General features: G+C 38.6%; 1 protein-coding gene across 1 annotated transcript in view; it reads left to right on the forward strand.

The window, feature by feature from the left end:
- TDRD6 (tudor domain containing 6) overlaps nucleotides 1–18436 on the forward strand; it is a 24455-nt gene extending 6019 nt beyond the window's left edge. Inside the window, exons 2-12 of the mRNA XM_072410075.1 lie at nucleotides 2852–3598; nucleotides 5175–5255; nucleotides 6138–6209; nucleotides 9435–11264; nucleotides 11657–11779; nucleotides 12225–12347; nucleotides 12963–13082; nucleotides 13814–13939; nucleotides 16264–16377; nucleotides 16990–17115; nucleotides 17956–18436. Coding sequence (XP_072266176.1) covers nucleotides 2852–3598; nucleotides 5175–5255; nucleotides 6138–6209; nucleotides 9435–11264; nucleotides 11657–11779; nucleotides 12225–12347; nucleotides 12963–13082; nucleotides 13814–13939; nucleotides 16264–16377; nucleotides 16990–17115; nucleotides 17956–18065 — 3572 coding nt within the window. The 3' untranslated portion in view covers nucleotides 18066–18436. The remainder of the gene's footprint in view (nucleotides 1–2851; nucleotides 3599–5174; nucleotides 5256–6137; nucleotides 6210–9434; nucleotides 11265–11656; nucleotides 11780–12224; nucleotides 12348–12962; nucleotides 13083–13813; nucleotides 13940–16263; nucleotides 16378–16989; nucleotides 17116–17955) is intronic.
- Nucleotides 18437–18516: the final 80 nt, after the last annotated feature.

Raw genomic sequence — 18516 nt, forward strand, 5'->3', positions numbered from 1 at the left:
TTTTTTTTTTATTTTTTTTTTTTTTTGCAGTTTTTGGTTTAGTTCCTCTTTAAGCCAAGGCTAACCTAAACTTTTTTTATGTCCGTGCAGGACAAGGGGTGAAGGTAAATCTCCCCAGTGGGGTGCATGGGCTTTAACCATTCCCCACTCTATCCATAATAGGAAAATGGTTTGAAGATTTTTTTGTCATGCTATTCGCCCCCCTTTTTTTAATATATTTTCATGTCCCAGAAGAAATCATCTGTCTCCTAGGATGGTGTTGTTGCAGTAATAAGCACAACTAACTTGCATTATTTCACTTTATACCAGGTCCCTATTTTCCCAATAGGAAGATCCCTTCATTCGCTGCGTCTTCTTTACAGGTAGAATCTTCATGTGTAGAAGCCTGGAATAGCACAGCAATGGCTGTAGTTCTGGACCGCTGCAGTAAAATACGTACATCCAGCATATATGGTTGTATCTCGGCTTCCCTCTCCTCCTGACCATTCATAATGGGAAGATATATGTTATGAATCACCAGGAGGAGAGGGGATTTTACCTGAAGACCCCCTGAATGAAGAGACCTTGATAAAAAGGTAAGTTAGTTGTGTCTGAAGTGTTTATCCCTAAGTCCTTGAGTTTTAAGAATTTTCATGAAGATCTTTTTTCTGTGTTGGCAGTGTTTGGATGACCTGGACATGACTCTGTAGCTGTAGTCAGTTTTTGCTTTTTTGGGGTTATTTTGGCAACCATCACAACTAGAGGAAAGATTTTCCTTTACTTCCTGCCGTTAAGTCTTTCCAATTGAACACAGGCCAAAACATCCTGGAGACCTTTGTTTTTGTCTTAGTGCGGTAACCACAACCCTATTTTTCTGTGCAGGTTACATGCAACCGCCCTTCACAGAAATATAGCCCTGACCGTAATCTTCTCCCTCAGCACATAAGAGGGTGAACTTCAGGGTAGGAAGAATATTCCCTGTAAGTCTATCATCATGAGGCATCGACACCCAGGGTTTATTATTTTTTGTTTTATTAGTAGTTTGGTCTGAATTGGCCCTCATCTTTGTCAGGTTTGGTTTTTATTAAATCCACTCCTTGACTTGGGCTATGTTCAGACCTGTGGTAAAATAAATTGCAGCATTTACAGTTTTTCTCAAAATAAAACTTGGGCATATTTATGGAGTTGTAGGCATCCTCAGAACCCTGTTTTTCTCTGATTGACTGATTCGTGTGCATTTGGCTGTGTTGGCTTCTGTGTTGGATGTCTTGAAAGTACAACTCTTCCAGAACGCCTCAATAGAATCTTTCCTCTCTCCATGTTCCTCAGTCATAATGACTTGCTTTTGGTACTGCTTTGTTACTAACGTCATGCATACTGCTTGAGGGAAAAGTTATCCTGAATTTTTTGAGTTTACATACACTTTAATCTTTTACCCTCCTGGGCGGTTCATTTCAGTCTGGTTTTATATGTCTTAAAAGAGGTACATGAAAATTTATTTTACAGTATAGTATGAGTATAATAAAGTTTGAAACACAAATCATGTAAAAATAATAAATTAAATACATTTAAAAAAAATACATTTAATAAACTTTAACATGATTTTGTGTTTCAAATTTTATTATACTCATACCATTATTATACTGTAAAATACATTTTCATGAGACAATGTACTGCTTTTAGACATAGAAATCCAGCGTATTGCATTCAATACAGTTATTTTGCATTGAATGCAATACGCACCGACGTCACCGAAAACTCCCGGGGAACATCAGCGCACTGGCTGGGGGACAGATCGATCGATCGAAGGAAGAAGATGCGGCTAGAGGACTGGAGGACGCCCATGAGACTAGGGAAGTGTTTGTTTTTTACTCTAACTTCCTCGTCACACTTGGGTTTACCGCTGGAGAGGTTAATGGTGTCATTTAGGGCAGACCTATTACTGCATCTTTTACTTTAAAAATTGATATATATATTTAAAAATATGACAAAAATGGTTTTTTTTTTTAACCCCCCTAATGGTTATCCCGAGTGTGACTTTGGGTGTATTTTACTTGCAAAAAGCGGTAATCCCCAATCACACTTGGTTTTTAACCTAAAAAACACCACTTACCTTGCTCCGTCGGTGTCCCCCCTGCGCTCTGCTGGTCCGGGGGACACGTCCGCCCTCTTTGATCTCCAGCAGCGAAGTGCAGAGACGATCTCTGGGGTTTCTCTGTGATGTCGGTGCCGGAGGAGCTGTCGGAAATTCAAAACATTTTGTATTGGTTTCAATACAAAGCAGCTGTATTGCGTCCAATACAAAGAAAATTTCATAAAATATATATATATATATATATATATAATGATATATATATTATATATGCTACTGTACACTTACATTTTTAACTATTTTTTTAAGAGATTTTTGTTTTTTAAAGTTTATTAATATATTTATTAAATATTGAACATATTTCGGTGTGTTATGCCTAAGAATTATATGCCTACAATGTAAAAAAAAATTTCCATGCCAAAAAATTGTAAAGCTGGCATGCAGAACAGGTTTTCTTGTACTGTGTAAAAACTGTGTAGTTCCTCCCCCCCCCTTACATTTTTCCAAAAGGGCATTGCCCAATCTTGTGCCTGTGCAGTGTGAGATAGGGTGACATGGGAATAAGAGCAGTGCCTGGTGTCATGTGCTGGGGGAGAAGATGGGACAGCGTGGGACTGACTCAACTAGGATCTGATAAGATTGAACTTTTTTTTTTTCATGATAGTTTCACTTTATTGAGTGTTTCCTTTTTCTTTTTTGTTTTATTCGTGTTGCATATTATTTTTTTAATGTATTATTCAATCTCACTGTTTGTGTATTTTATTTTGTTTTCTTTGCTAGCACCGAATACAGTTGCAGAACTGCCTGGTGAATGGGATGGAACAAAGTATGTAGCTTTCCTTCAATCATTTACCTGGAATTTGCCACAAATTGGAGACACTTTAAATGTCTTTGTAAGTTCTGTCGACAGCCCTGACTATTTCTGGTGTCAGTTAACGACCATGGATATTGATTCCCTGGCCAGACTGGTTCAGGAAGCTGGAAATAAGTCTGTCAGAGATGACTATTTTATTGCAACCATTGAGGTTGGTAGCCCTTGCAATGTTATGTACAGCCAAGACAACAACTGGTACCGGGGTATCATTACCACAATGGAAGCTGATGTCGCTACTGTGAGGTTCATTGATTATGGGGATATGGAAAACGTTGATAAAGATAAAATTCGTCAGCTTCCTAATGCGCTCATCCGTATCCCAGTTCAAGCTTTTCCATGCTGCCTTGCTGGGTTTTATGTTGGTGCTGGTACATGGACTTCGGAGGGGGAAGATTACTTCTATAGGAATGTTACAGAAGACCTAATGGAGCTGACAATTGAAGAAATACAAAATGAAGAAATGTGTAAAATTCCTTTGGCATGTGTAAGAATGAAATATAAAGAACTGGACATAAATCAAGAAATGAAATGCTTCTGGCAACCCGGGCAGAATCAGTTCTCTGTCCTTGCAGACTCAGCAACTAGAAAACAAGACTCAACTGAAGGAGGACAGACTTTACAGGAGAAAGAGCTTGAGATGGAAAACAGTAAAGGTATGTTTTCCTAGCTTTTTTTTTTTATTGGTTTTAACTGGGAAAGCTCATGTTCTCTAGAAATGCAAATGTGTAATAAGCCAGGGGTGTTGTCTTCAAGCAGTACTTTTGTTGTTTTTGCTGGGATTGTAGTTCTTAAAGCTTGATGTACTTAAAGCAGAACTCAGGGCGCTGCCATCTTCCTCTTCTTCCTGGTGAATGCTGCAGAGAGTTGAACTCCCTGTAGAATTTAGGACCTACCTAATGCCTAAGACAAAAGTTTAATTTAGGAAAAAGCATAAACCTATAATGTTTGGCCAAACATATGTGGACCCTTCACAAATGAATACATGCAGATGTACCCATGTAGATGTAGATGTAGCAGATGTAAAGTTACTGCTACAGCATACAAGTCCAATATAGATAATTGTGTGCATCCAACCTTGTGTCCCTGTGTGCAAAACCATAAAGCAAAGTTTTTCCAATTTCAAATCTCGGCTCTGCACAGACCTCATACCCCAGCCCTACTTAAACCCTTGGGAAGAAATGAAAAGCCAGTTATAAACTGGATGTCCATTGCTTGACTGGGAACACATTCACACTCCAAAATCTTGGATAAAGCTTTCCCAGAAGAGAAAAGACTGATATAACATCAAAGGGGGTGTTGCATTCATATTACTCATGTTCTAGTGTGGGGTTTCCGTCTGTAAAACAATTACAATATAAAATGTTATTACACTGATGGCATACTCTATGTCTATGCTGTTCAGGCTAAAGCAGGGTTCTATCACAGTAGAATCGCTGCCATTTTTGTGGAGTGTCACCACTATAGCACACAGAAATCTAAGATTTAGTCCTAGATAATATCTAGAATGCTGGGTGCAGTGCAGTATGGATATGTAAAAGGTAATGTATATAAGGTTAGGAGCTACACACAGGAAAAGGTTGTTTTGATTCCTTTAAATTGTCCATCACTTGTCTGGTGGTCTGTTTGTAGTTGGTGACGTACAAAGCTATCCTTATCTTCAGACCAAATGTTCCTGCAAGGAAACAATTAAGTATATATATAGTGAGGTTTTCTTAATACCCTACCCATGGCTCTTTCAAAGTGTCACTATAGTTAAAAACAAACCAAAAAAATTATTTTTTTATGTCCTAGTGACGGGATAAACACCTTGTGTACTTTGCAGAATAGTTCATAGGCCTAATGCCTGACTGCAATTCATGCTTGGAATGTCTTTATTTGTAGCCCTGTGAGCTGACACTGCAAGTGTTGTCATCCCCGTCCATGATACACCATGCTAGATATATAGGGCATGTAGTTTACGTATAGATAGGTAAATGATATTGCAGCCGCTCTGCTGCCCTCTAGTGTTCAGCCAGAGAGAGTGAAAATCACCGGCAGCAGCTACAGACAGCATAAACAAAGCCCCCTTTTTTTTTTTAAAGTAAGCATTACATAGATGCATTTTGTATCTATTGTGTGTGTGTGTGTGTGTGTGTGTGTATTATCCAAACCAAGAGGGCTCTTGTCATGTATTATATAACATGCAGAATGTGTAATATTTCTTCTAAATTTGTTTAATGTAATATTCAGATGTTCTAAATACAGAGAAGAAGGAAGATAAGAAAGATTGTAAATTGCCAAGGAATTTTTCTCAAAGTTCTGATGAAGAAGGTAAGGTGTTTTGTCTAGATTTGCAAACATTACTCATATTGTAAGGTGCATAATATTGGTAGTATATGTACTTTGGTGACATATTCTTGGTGGTAACCTGGCTGCATATTTTTGGTCATACACGTACATTGGTGGGAATTGTTGTTTATTAAACTTACTCTAGGATGTGTATTTATGGTAGTACATGTATTCTGCAGTGCATATTCTTACACATACTCTGGTGGCGAAAGGCGGGGTGCACATTTTGGTCATTTATTTAGGGTCTAGTTCTTGATTAAACCCGTAGAAAAGGTTCTGAACAATAAATTCTCTTGTTCTTCCTCTCTCTGTTTTTCCTTCGGGCGGTGGATGTGTTTTGTGGTCATTATGTTTACCTTTTGGTTGATGTATTGGAGTAGATTATCAGCTAATATTGGCTTCAGTCACCGTTATAGAAAAGTGTTTGTTACAAAGAGCCATTTGTCCACCGTATTCAGACCTTCACCTAAATCTCAGGAAACCGAGCGACCTATGAAGGGCCAGATAGCAATATTGACAGGTGCATATGGATCAAATAGCTTCCTCAGTATAATTAGATTGTATATATAACCTATAAGCAGCATATACTTTGTAAATTCTCTTTTGTTTTCTACTGCCGATTTAAACTGCAATAGTGTGCTTGGTAAAACTAAAGGTATCAGGTTATTATGCTTCATCATTCACCTGTTACTACATGGAGTAAATAGAGAAATCTTCCTGCAGATTGCAGCATAACCTAAAGGGATTGGATTCCTTTGTTCTTAAGTGAACTGCACAAAAAAAATCCTCTCTTCATATTTGTATTGTTTGTTGGAGCTCTGTACATTGGTTTTCTAATAAGACATACTTCTTTTTTTTTTATAGGTTTTGATGTAAGCCTGGTGGATCCCTTTGCTATGGACTACCTCCAAGAAGTGGAGCCTTCATTTGACAAAGGTTACTAGAGATTTTAGGCAGTGTCAGTCCGAAATGGCAGTATTGTGGTTTTCAGGGCTTACTGATTTTAAAGTGTCTTTAATTATCAGTGATTAATGTAATATTGTACTGACAAGTTTGGGAAAAAAAAGTTGAGCTGTCTTGTAATGATTTTTATAACTAGTTCCTTAATTATTTCATTTGAGTCTGTTGGTGAGTCTGATTTGGTGTGCAATGTATTAGTAGGAAACTATTCTAGTGTAGGTATTAAAGCAGGGATCTAAAATGGTATTCAGTGTATGAGCAGATAACTAATCTAATATACTATCAGGGATCTTTTTGTATATTACACTGGTGATTCTAGGGAACAGGTACACCGGCGTGACTTATGCACTACAACCAGCATTGCAATTGTCGGGTAGCCAGTCAGAGATCGGACATTTGCCCTTTAACCTTGAACACACATATGAGCAACCTGGCCAGCAAGAATGAAGTATGCATTCCTATCTGAAATGTGTATATCCTAGAACTGGTCAGGATATTCAACATGAAATACTGTATGGAGCGCACACTTAAGAGAGCTGATCCAAAGATATCTCATCATGGTGTGTCCATCAAAAACAGGGAGGAGGTTGAATGTGGGGGCAAACAAATTGCATCCCAAAAATGTGGGAGTACCACATCCTCAAAGCGAATAAAAAAATATACATTAAAACAAAATCAATGTGAAAGGTATGTTACAAATTAAGGGAAAGTATCAAAGTACAAATAGTCCCCTATCCTGCCAATATACCCCAATATAGGGGGCAAAGAGGAATATTGCTGGCTCCGTCATCCTGAAAGTGTACAAAATCATATATATATATATATATATGTATGTATATGTAAAACCAAAAACTGAATGCAAAGTCAATAAAAACAAAATATGGCCTGTTTTTTGGGGGAAAAAAATACAGTAAGAAAGTGGGGAATGTGCATAACATCCTTACCTTACCATGACTAATTAGTTTTTTTTTCTTACTACAGTCAAATTGTTAAACTTTATATAGCGCCATCATATTGCGCAGCACTGTACATTAAATAGGGATTGCACGTAACAGACAGACACAGACGTGTGACACAGGAGGAGGAAAGATCCTTTCCAAAGGAGCTTACTATCTGAGAGGTGGGGAAAAGTAGTACACAATAGGAGGAGGACATGGATTGATGGCTAACCAGTAATGGGATAAGTGAGAGAAGAAAACCTGTAGACATGTTTGTAAAGGTGAATATTAAGAGTGCTTTTAAATGTGCGGTAAGTAGGAGCAAGCTGAATAAGATGAGCCAGGAAGTGTCAGAGAATGGGGGCAGCGGTAGAGCAGCCTTAGAGCCCTGTATGGGAAGAGGTATAAATTATGAAGTAGTAATGTCATTGTAGGGTGGCTAGGGGTATATTTGTTTTAGGTTGGGTAAGAGCTGTGCAATGATTTAAAAAGCAAAGCACAGTATCTTGAATTTGATTCTGAGGTAAAATAGAAGCCAATGTCCAAATTTACAAAAAGGCAGCAGATGAGTAGCGGAGGGAAGGATAGATAAGTCTATGATGTTACAGTATTTATCTCTTGACTCTACTACTGCAAGCGTATATTTTTCTGCAAAGCTTGTGTGCAAAAACTTAATTATTTTTACTTAGTAAAATTTAAAATATTTAATCTTTTTATCACTTTGCTTGGTACAATGGGCAACAACAGAGTTGAGGCTCCAATGTAAGCAAAAACCAAATGTGGACACACATCATTCGCACTTCTCAAACCCAAAGGTTTAAAAAAGAAAAAAGAGAACTTTAAAATAAAAAATAAAGCCATAACGATGAATATCCACATTAGATTTGCAAGCTCCCAAGACAGCTTAGGTCTATTTCAGTCATTGTATGGTTTACAAAAACATCACTCTCCTTAGTTTATGGCTTACACAGCATGTGTTTTATTTTTTTTTCTTCACTTCGTGTATGTTATGTACATTTCAGTGTACGCTTTAAACAAAATTATAGACATTTTGATGTATGTTGGTTTTTTTAAACAGGATTTGTATACATTACATTACATAGTTGCAAATTACAGACGGATATAGACAGTGACACAGAAGGAGGAGATTGGGGTTCTGATTCTCGGTATTTTTATGCAAAAAGCATTACATTGTTTTGCATTGAAATTTATTTTTTGTTGTAGGCCTATAATTCTTAGGCGTAACTCAACGAAATATGTCCAATATTTAATAAATGTATTAATAAACTTTAAAATACATAATTCTGTTAAAATAGGATTGCATAAAAATACTTAAAACTGTAATATAACTGTACAGTAGCATATATAATAAATATTATTAAAATACAAAATTATTTGAATTTCCCGCCGTGCCTCCCGCACGAACCAACGCATGCAACGACGACCCGGAGAACATCTCTGCTGTCGCTGGGAGAAGAGGATGCCACCTGAGGACCTGGACTGACGAGCAGGATGCCGGGGTACGCCGATTGGACAAGGTAAGTGTTTTTTTTAAATGTTTTTAGCTACCCCGAGTGTGGCTCGGGGTTATGGCTTTTTGCATGTATTTTTAACGAGCCACACCCGGGAACACCGCTCAAGGTGTTAAAAGATTGTAGAGGAGAGAGTCGGGTTAGTGGAATACCAGAGAGGAGGATGTTACAGTAGTCCGGACGGGAGATAAGAGCATGTACAAGGAGTTTGGTGGTCTCTGGGGACAGGTAGGGACTGATTTTGTAGATGTTGCGTAGGTGAAACTGACAGGACCTGGAAATGTTTTGAATATAGGGGGTAAATGAGAGAGCAGAATCAAAGGTGACTCCAAAACAACATGCCTGAGGTGGGTAACAGTGTTATTACCAGAAATATGTCAGGAGGAGATTTGGAATGTGAAGGGGGGAAGATGAGTTCGGTTTTATCCAGGTTGATTTTAAAAATTTGCATAATTAAAAAAAATGCACTTCTAGTAGAGCTTGAACCCATGTAGACTGAAATGATTTCCTAATAAAATGGCTTGCTTTTACATCCTCCTACCACATACATTCAGATTCATATCATGTATATACAAAGCACTGCACCTAGTTTTTTAAGGCTATTTACACTTCCTTTAGTGCTATTTATGTATTACAGCCAAACGTGTAGTAGTGTGGTTGTATACGTTACGTATAGTAGTTTGGCAGAAGTGTTTCAGGTTTTCATTTTTATTGATTTATACTTCTTTCAGGAATGAGAAAGGAGGACGGTGATCAGGACATTGAGCACCTTGGCAAATATAATCCAGCTGATGAAAAACGTATGGAAGAAGTTGGAGACGTTATTGAAAGTGGTGGCCTATTTGTATCTAATAGAAGCAGTCTGGAATACAAAGATCATGGTTTTGAAAAAACTTCAACTTACACGTGTCTCATGGAAAGTCAAGAGCTTGTAATTGTTGGGGATTCAGTTGTGCACGTTGTAGCTAGTGGATTCATTGCCGATTCAAGTGATGATGGTGATATTACCTTTGCAAGTAGTGTGGAGGCTGTAGTTGGTGAAGCTGATGAAAATGAAGAGGAAGTTTGTTTTGCTGACAGTGTAGAGGCTTTACATGTCAGTGACACTGATGGATGTACAGATCTGGAGGCTATTGCCTACATGGATTGTGTAGAGCACATAGAGGTTGGAGAACATGAATCTTTTTTGGACAGCATAGAGCATGTAGATATCCGTGACACTGGGGAACATTTTCGGCTTGAGTCAACATGTGACAGTGTAGAGGCCGTAGCTACAGGGAACATTGAATGTGGAGAGGTTGAGGCCATCACTTACTTGGACAGTTTAGAGGCCACAGCTGTTGAGGACATTGGTGAATGTGCAGGAGTTGAGGCTGTTACCCATATGGGCAGTCTGGATGCTGTAGCTTTTGGGGACATTGGTGAATGTGAAGGGGTTGAAGCCATCACTTATGTGGATTGTGGAGAGGCCATAACTTTTGGGGACATTGAGTGTGAAGAGGTTGAGGCCATCACCTATATTGACAATGTAGCTATAGGAGACATTGGTGAATGTGTAGAGGTTGAGTCTTTCACCTATGTGGATGGGGTGGAAGCCGCAGTTATTGGAGACATTGGTGAATATGAAGAGGTTGAGGCTTTCACCTATGTAGACAGTGCGGAGGCTTCACCTTTTCTTGACATTGGTGAATGTGAAATCGCTTACATGGGCATGAAGTCTGCATCTGTAAGTGACAATAATGAAAGTGAAGGAGTTGTTGATGTCACTAATGTAGACCACCCATATCATGTATCGGTTAATGACATGGAATGCATAAAAGCTAAAGCTATTGCTCATGTGGACATTGGGGAAAGTGAAGAAGTTCAGACTTGCACTTTCATGGACGGTGAAAAGGCTGTAGCTAGTAACCTTGGTGAAGAAGGTAAGGTTATCATGTATGTGGACAGCACGCAGGCTGCATCTATCGGTGACATAGGTGAATTTAAAGAGGTTCAGGATTTCCATTATGTGGGCAGTGGGGAGGCTGTAGTTGTTGGTGACAGTAGTGAAGGGGAAGAGGCTGAAACTGTTCCCTACTTAGGAATTGTTGAGGCTGCCGCAGTTTATGACTTTGATGAAAGTGAGGACTCTGGGGTAAAAGCTATGGAACATGTGGCTGCACCGAGCAAAGTCTTTGAGACACCTGAAGAACTTATCAATGACAACAAAGAACTTATCAATGACAACAGTTCACAATTAGAAGATGGTGCTGCTGAGAAAATTATTGTGGAAAGTGAAGAAATTAAGGATGAAGGTATCCCGTGCTCTAAAGGGGCTTTAGTGGACTCAGTCTTGGAAAATAAGGAGGTTTTCGCTGGAGAAGATTATGAAACTAGTGAGGACCCACATGAACATGAGGAGACTTTGGATTCCGGAGATGTTAGCATGTCAGCCAAAAAATTGGAACAAGTTTGGGAAAGTGAAATTGATGTAATGAATGAAGACCTTATCAAGAATATGTTTTTTGAGAGTACAAGGGATGTGGCATTACGGTGCAGTGAACAACAACTCCAAGAACAAGGTACTTCCGATGTTTCACACACATGACCTGCCATTGCCGTAATGTACTTTTATATTCTTTTTGAGCATTTTAAATCACTATATTAAAATTGTATGAAGAATCATAATCATCAATGTATTTTTGTGCATTTTTTTATTTTACAACTAAAGGGCTAAATGTGCTTTCCATGTATGAAGATCAAGTCATGTTATCCAGCACTAATGGTAGCATGTTAATTTTGCTGTCCGGCTAAGTTTTAGTTTCAGTCAATTTTGTAAAAATCTTTTTTTTGGCTAAATGGGCACAAATGTCCATAGAGACACTCCAAAACGTTGTGTAGAGCCTGTTACAGCTATCCCAGTAATGTTTGATATGTTAAAGGAAACCTTCATTGAGTCTCTTTTGCATTGCAGGTGAACAGCCGTATATATTAATAGCACATGAAGACCAGCCAGCGCTTATAACAAATCCTGAGGTCTCACATGAGAGCGACAGTAGCCATCCATTGGCTGATCAAAAATCTGCTGACAAGGAAGGTAAATTATTGGATCCCAGATTTTAAGAGTCTGTCTACCCAGTGGTTAGTAATTGGTATAAAGGAAATGTACAGCTATAGCAGCGTGCCATAACTTCAACTTCGTGCCTGAATGGCCAAAATTTCAGATACTCTTGCATAAGAGATGTTAGATATACAAAAAGTGTTAAATATTCAAAAAGGAAGCCATTGTCATGTCTATAGTTTTGGAATTAAATATCTTTTGAGCTCATATAGGTGTGAGGGTCAGGTGTTCAAAAACCTTTGGATAAAAAACTGCACTTATTTGTGTGTGAAAAGCACAGATCTTTTTGATCTTTACAAGGTTATTAGAATATTGTAATTTGTGTTAAGTGGCTTTTTAATAGTTTCCCGTACAATAAAGTGGAGGTCTCAGTACTAATGGAAAAAGGTCTCATTAAGATAAGCTCTGTCTACACTTGCAGATACAAACCCAGCAGAATATTGTATGCTTGCAGACCAACCATTGCTGATAGCTTGTACTGAAAACGAGAATGAAGGTGATTTGGGCGACACATTCGAGGATGTGGATGATAAAGGCATTGAAGGTAAGTTGAAATTTAAACTCCAGATTTAGGACCCACTTTCCTTCACTTCTCATAGGTGATTGTAAAATATTGTTCTGCATTTTTGTTATCTTCTTTCTTTATACAGTACATGTTGGATCCTTTTAATACCTCCAACTTAATGTGATTGAATGTTCTATTGATTCTCAATCCTCAGTCAAAATATTTTAATAATAGAAGTAATCGTGTAACACTCTGTTTCTTATAAATATGGCTCTTTATTCAAAATCTTTGCTTTATGGAAGTAACCCAATAGAATGCAGGTTCAGCAGAAGAGTTCTGTCTTGAGAAATGTTCCCAGTAATAAGTGTTTTCTTATTACTCTGGACCCTACTCTAGCAAATAGATTTCTGAATTGTTTTATCGTTTTGTGTTAGGATGAACCCATGTATGAATGGAAAGCAAAATTTTGCTTCCCATAAATAATGGTAACCGATTCTTGTACTTGTTATGTTATTAATCAGATCTGAATATCCTAATAATTGTGTAATGATTTGATTGGGACAAAGGGACATAGTAAGATTTTTCCTTAATTTTTTGTTTATTTTTTTTGGAAGAAACCTTCATTGCCTTTTTCGTGTCTTCTTGCTTTTACAGATGAACAGCCACAGATATTTTCAGTGTGCAGAGACCAACCAGTGGTTAAAACAAATCCTGAGCTCATGCAAGGTGATTGTAGTGGTTCATTGGCTGATCAGAGAACCACGGATGAGGAAGGTATGAATGAATTTCCGCCCCAGCAGTGTAATATTATGCATAAATGACACCTGCAAGTCACAATAAGTTATAGCAGCCTGCATATATTATATAGAAAATGTGTGCAAATGTCGGCACAACATTGCTCTGTAAACAGTCGGCTACATGAAGACGGCTTTTCTTTGTTGACACCTTTCCCAATTATTGAGCTCACAAGTTTTCAGTGATTGGTGTTCTGTTCATGCCTCAACATACAAAGGTATTTCAGACAGTTGTTCATTTCCAGCCTTGTGGCCACAGTTTGATGAAAGCATTTTTTTTATTGCAGCTTGGCTGTCCCTATGTGTGCACAAACAGAGCCCTAACCTAAACCCTTTTGAGATGAATTGGATTGCAAATTGCAAGTCAGGTCTCCTCATTCAACATCATTACTTCAGCTTAGTTCCTTTGGCTGGGAGGGCACACGGTTCTCCACACACGAAAAAAAGGTGGTATTTATTCATGCCTATGGTTTTGGAATGTGGTGTCCAAATACTCATATAGCTAAGATAGTTTAATGTTCACAAACCCTGGCTTATTTTACTACTGTAAACTGGCTGTGTTCTAAAAGCATGAATCTTCTTAACCATGACAAGTTTTTTAAAGGTCATTTGTGGTAAGTGACTTTTAATACATGGTTACTTGCACAATAATTTGGAGGTCACAGCACTAGAAAAAGGTCAATATGAAAAATTCTCTGTCTTGGCTTGCAGATACAAAAAGAACAGAACCTTGCTGTGTGTATACAGACCAACCATTGGTAATAACTAGCTCTGAAAACAAGAATGAAGATGATCCTCGTGACACATCAGGGGATGTAGATGACAAAGGCAAACAAGGTAAGGTACTAAAAACACACAGATATAGAACCAACTCTTCCAAAGCAATATTACAATGTTTTGTTATACATCCCATCTTGTTTTTAAAATTCAATACATATAAATTGACCTTCAAGCCCTACTGCATCTTACTACGTCATTTGTGTCATCTTCCAAACCATCCTCTGCACTTTCTTGTCAGTCAGGCATTCTGATATAGCAAATTTTTACAGGTCATCGAGCCAGCTAGACTTGAAGTAGGAGCACAGAGATGCAAAGCATGCTTTGGCATTATCCTAGGCAGAGGCCTTCTCTTATCTGTCCATGACCTCAGGCAGTGCCCTTCGCTTTCTTTCTTGGAATCAGAATCTTTCTTTGATTCTGATTCCAAATCCCAGGATTTTGTGCTTAAGGGTAAACTGTGTTTTTTACCTCATCCTTTTAAAAATTCTTACATCCATCATTGTAGCAGCTAGCCCTGCCCTAAAGCTTGAGGACCCAATGATTTCATCTGGTCTGGGTTTCTTTAGGGTACTGGAGATATTTCCTATACACCCTTTCTTAGGTGACTTTGTACTAAGGTTTGAAAGAACTGCGGCTTCCTTCAGACCTTAAGTAACCGCCCAAAAACAGCTGGCTGGTTACTAAAAAAAAGTTGCGTAGTGCGCCCGGCTAAAATGGGCTGGGGAGAACACTGGGTATATTCTGACTAAGTCTGCACCCCTTCGGTGTCTGAAGGTTTTTATCTTGTGTCTTGAGGCATTATGGTTCACTACTTCCCATCTGATTTCTCATGAAGCCTTTGGGATGCCCAGGGTGCTTTGGCTCAGGTATTTGGATGTGAACCTCTACCTAAAGTGGAACTAAACTAAAAACAAAAAAATGACACCTTCTAATCCCGCAGATTCCTCGATGGCGCTGGTCCTTCCCACGATCTGGTCCCGCGTCATCCTGGAATTCCTCTTCGTCCCAGTGCCCTGTCTTCTTTCTTCATCACCCGATCTGCGCAGGTGCAAGGTGGGGTGACCTAGCCACTGTGAAAAAAGGACCGGCATCTCTTTCCCCTGGGAGGAAAAATGTCCCTTTGGCATTGTTGTCTATCCTTCTTTGTAAAGTGAAAATGTTGAGTTTAAGTACACTTTAGGGTGTGGGGGCATCTGCTACCAGGTAGGTATTCCTCCTTGGTTGTTGTGGATACAGTTATGTCCATCTTTCTGCTGTGGCTTCCACTACAAAGATTTCTTCTTTGCTTATCCAGTGTCCCCATCAAGATGATAACCTACAATCCTATAGAGAAAAGATCCTCCTTTTCCATTTGTTATTGCGTTCTATTTCTTTCCTCACCAAGTGTGTGCCCCAGATTTGCAAGGTTGCTGCCTGGTTTTCTTTGTCTTTGTTATATTTCCTGTTGCCCACTCCTTTACTTGTTTTGCTTTTTTAATAACCTCATTGGTATGCAAACACTGTTTCCTTTTGATGGACAATAAAGAAAAAATAATTTTTGGACGAACTTACTGCAAAGATTTTTTTTAAGTCTATTGAGGAACACAGGTCCCACCCTTAGTTTATACTTATGCTCTTATCATGTCTCGGAATGCTGTGGTGTTAGCAAGAGCATAAGGGGCTTTTGACTGGCAGTGTGTTCGTCAATAGACTTCTGGGTTGTAGACGTTTTTAGGATTTTACTTGTATACTCTTAGACCATGGGTGCCAAACTCAAGTTTATTGAAAAAACAATTAATCTTAATAAGAAGAAACAAGAACATGTGAGACGCGCATGCAGTATTATGCAGTGGATTGATCTAAGATCATTTGGTTTCACATTGCATTCTCTGGCACAATAAAACAATGAATATAGCAATAGCTCTATGATAATTCCGGATTATTATTACTGTTCAATAGACACGAGTGATGCCTCTACTTCAATTCCCGGCATTACTTGTGTCTATAAAATGCGGGGCCAGGCCGCTGGTCTAGAGACGCGAGTGATGCCGGAAATTGTAGTAGCGGCGGCATTGAACTTGCCTCTATAGAACAACAGCTTAATATGAATTGCAGCTGGCCCGACGTTACTACAGATTGTAGTAGTGGCGGCCCAGCTGCCATTCATACTAGGAATTATTTTGAGGGCAAAAAAAAAAAAAGACGTGCCGGGCCAGAGTTTGACACCCCTGTCTTAGATTATGTTAGAGATTATTGTAAGAACATTCAGTTGTAATCTCCTCCAATAGAAAATTACATGATTATAGACCACTTTGTATCTGCAATAATAATTTGTGATGAGGTGTGCTTTGTAAATTACCTGTGAAAAGAAATTCATGTCTGACAACGATCTTGTTTGACAGAATCAGAAATCTTCTCCATATACAGACATTGTCCACCAGTCATATCAAGCACTGAGAGTATAAGCGAGAGTGATATCAGTGAGCAGTCCGTGGATCTGTGCTTTAGGGAGGAAGGTAAGTTATAGGATTAGGATCTTATAGTTCCTGAATGTACAGATTTACCACAAGAACATTGGATGGGGGTGCTGATTTTTAACGTTAAGTTTGAATTTCCTGTAAAAGCAAAAACTTCTCATGTAGTATAGCGGGGTTGGGGGATATGGTTGGTCTGTTTTTTTTTCCTGTGTTCTCCTCACTTTACGGTTAATGATAACACATTTATTAAATGAACACAAAGCTGCATTTATTTCTTCTTTTTATAGCTTAATCCTCAGCTGCCATACAGCAATGTTCTATGGGGGTAGGAGAAACGTCCTTATCCCTGTAATAATCAGATTTTGCATATCTTTGAATTTTCTTGTCGGTCCACTTTCTTGGGAGCTGGAGACTCGCTTAATAGAATGAGCACTAAAATGTCCAAGAGTACAATTAGCCCGGACCTGTGTAAGAACACTGCCCTTGAGGATATTGCAGTCAGAGCTGCTTTGCTTGATTTTTACCTTGCTCGGCTACTATTTTTTATTCTTTGAAAATGTCAATTGTGTTTTAAGCTGAAATTTTTTTTGTTATAACCTGCATTTTATGAATAGCCTCAGCATAGATGTTTGTGTTTATCTTTGTTCACAGACAAGCAAGGAGCAGGGATGTTCTCGTTGTACAGAGACAAACAAGTGCTGGTAGCAAGGTTTGACTACAAGCATGAATGCAATCCTGTTGATCCATCTTTAAATGTGGACTCTAAACACAAAGAAGGTAAAAATGCTTTAAAAAGTTGTACACACTTTGGATTTTTTTTTTTTGTTAGAGGATTTAGGTTACAAGCATGCTGTTTTATGCAATGCAGTGATGAGGGGAGATGCAGCTCAAGGGCTATAGACAGTCCTGATGCTTTCTTGTAAAAAAAACTTGGAGAACTTGGCCAAGGTTCTCAAAGTTTCTTTCTCCCTGTTATCCTTGTCTGATGCTAAACGCAGAGATTACTCCATTGTCCTATATGGAAGGACAGGGAAAGTTGGGAAGGTGGCAAAGGTAGCAGAATAAAGCCTAGGCGTATTAAAAATAAATTATTATTATTATTACTACTACACACTATTTATATAGCGCCAACATATTATGCAGCCCTGTACAAAGTCCATAGTCATGTCAGTAACTGTCCTTCAAAGGAGCTCACAATCTAATGTCCCTACCATAGTCATATGTTTTTCATGCAGTCTGAGATCAATTTTGGGGGGAAGCCTAATAACTGCATGTTTTTGGATGTGGGAGGACACTGACGTACCCAGGGGAAACCCACGCAAACATTTGGAGAACCTGCAACCTCCATGCAGATAGTGTCCTGGCCAAGATTTGTACCTGGGACCCAGCGCTGCAAAGGCCGGAGTGCTAGCCACTGAGCCACCGAATAAATAAAAAAATGCCTCCAGGCAGGCTCCTTATTTCAGAAGGGATGGGCGATGTCTCTTCTGGAATAATACAAACCTAACTGCATGTGCACAGTCTTCTTTATATTAAGTTTAGTTCAACTTTGATGATTTAAGTAAAGATTACATGCCGTTCTCTTTTAGTTTCCTTAGTAAATGTTTTCCATTTCAGGTGTAGATGATGGCACCATCTCCGAGGAGGAAGAAGGATGCTCCCTGTCTGTGTGCAGTGCTGTGGCATTACTTCCTAAAGAAGAGCACCAACATGATGATCAGCAGTGATTACTTATGTCTGTTACCTTGTAGGTGAAGACATCAATAGTTTCTGATGGTTTGTTCTGTTTTCAGTATTATTGCCCATTTACTTTTATTCAAAGCACTTTTCTGTTACTTTATAAGTTATTTTTTCTATAAAACAAACCAAAGCACTATGACAAATGTTTAATAAGAATTATTTTTGTATGTGTGTTTTTTTTTTTTCTATACATGTCTTATTTCTGTCTATACAGCGGTAGCTGTTTGATACTTTTGATGCAATGTGAATGGCAGTCTCTAATATGTTCACAGACTAAGTGCCTAAGTGCGGGATGTAAGGCATGTTTTGTTTGACGCACTGTGACATAGTTTTTTCAGTAAAGTTGTGTTGCACTTTCCTTGTGTTTTAGTTTTTTCTCTTTGACTTTTTTCAAGCACACAAAGTGACTTCAACAATGCTAAAAATGTGTCATAGCCT

Source organism: Pyxicephalus adspersus, chromosome 4 (genome assembly GCF_032062135.1).
Source record: "Pyxicephalus adspersus chromosome 4, UCB_Pads_2.0, whole genome shotgun sequence".
Taxonomy (NCBI): domain Eukaryota; kingdom Metazoa; phylum Chordata; class Amphibia; order Anura; family Pyxicephalidae; genus Pyxicephalus; species Pyxicephalus adspersus.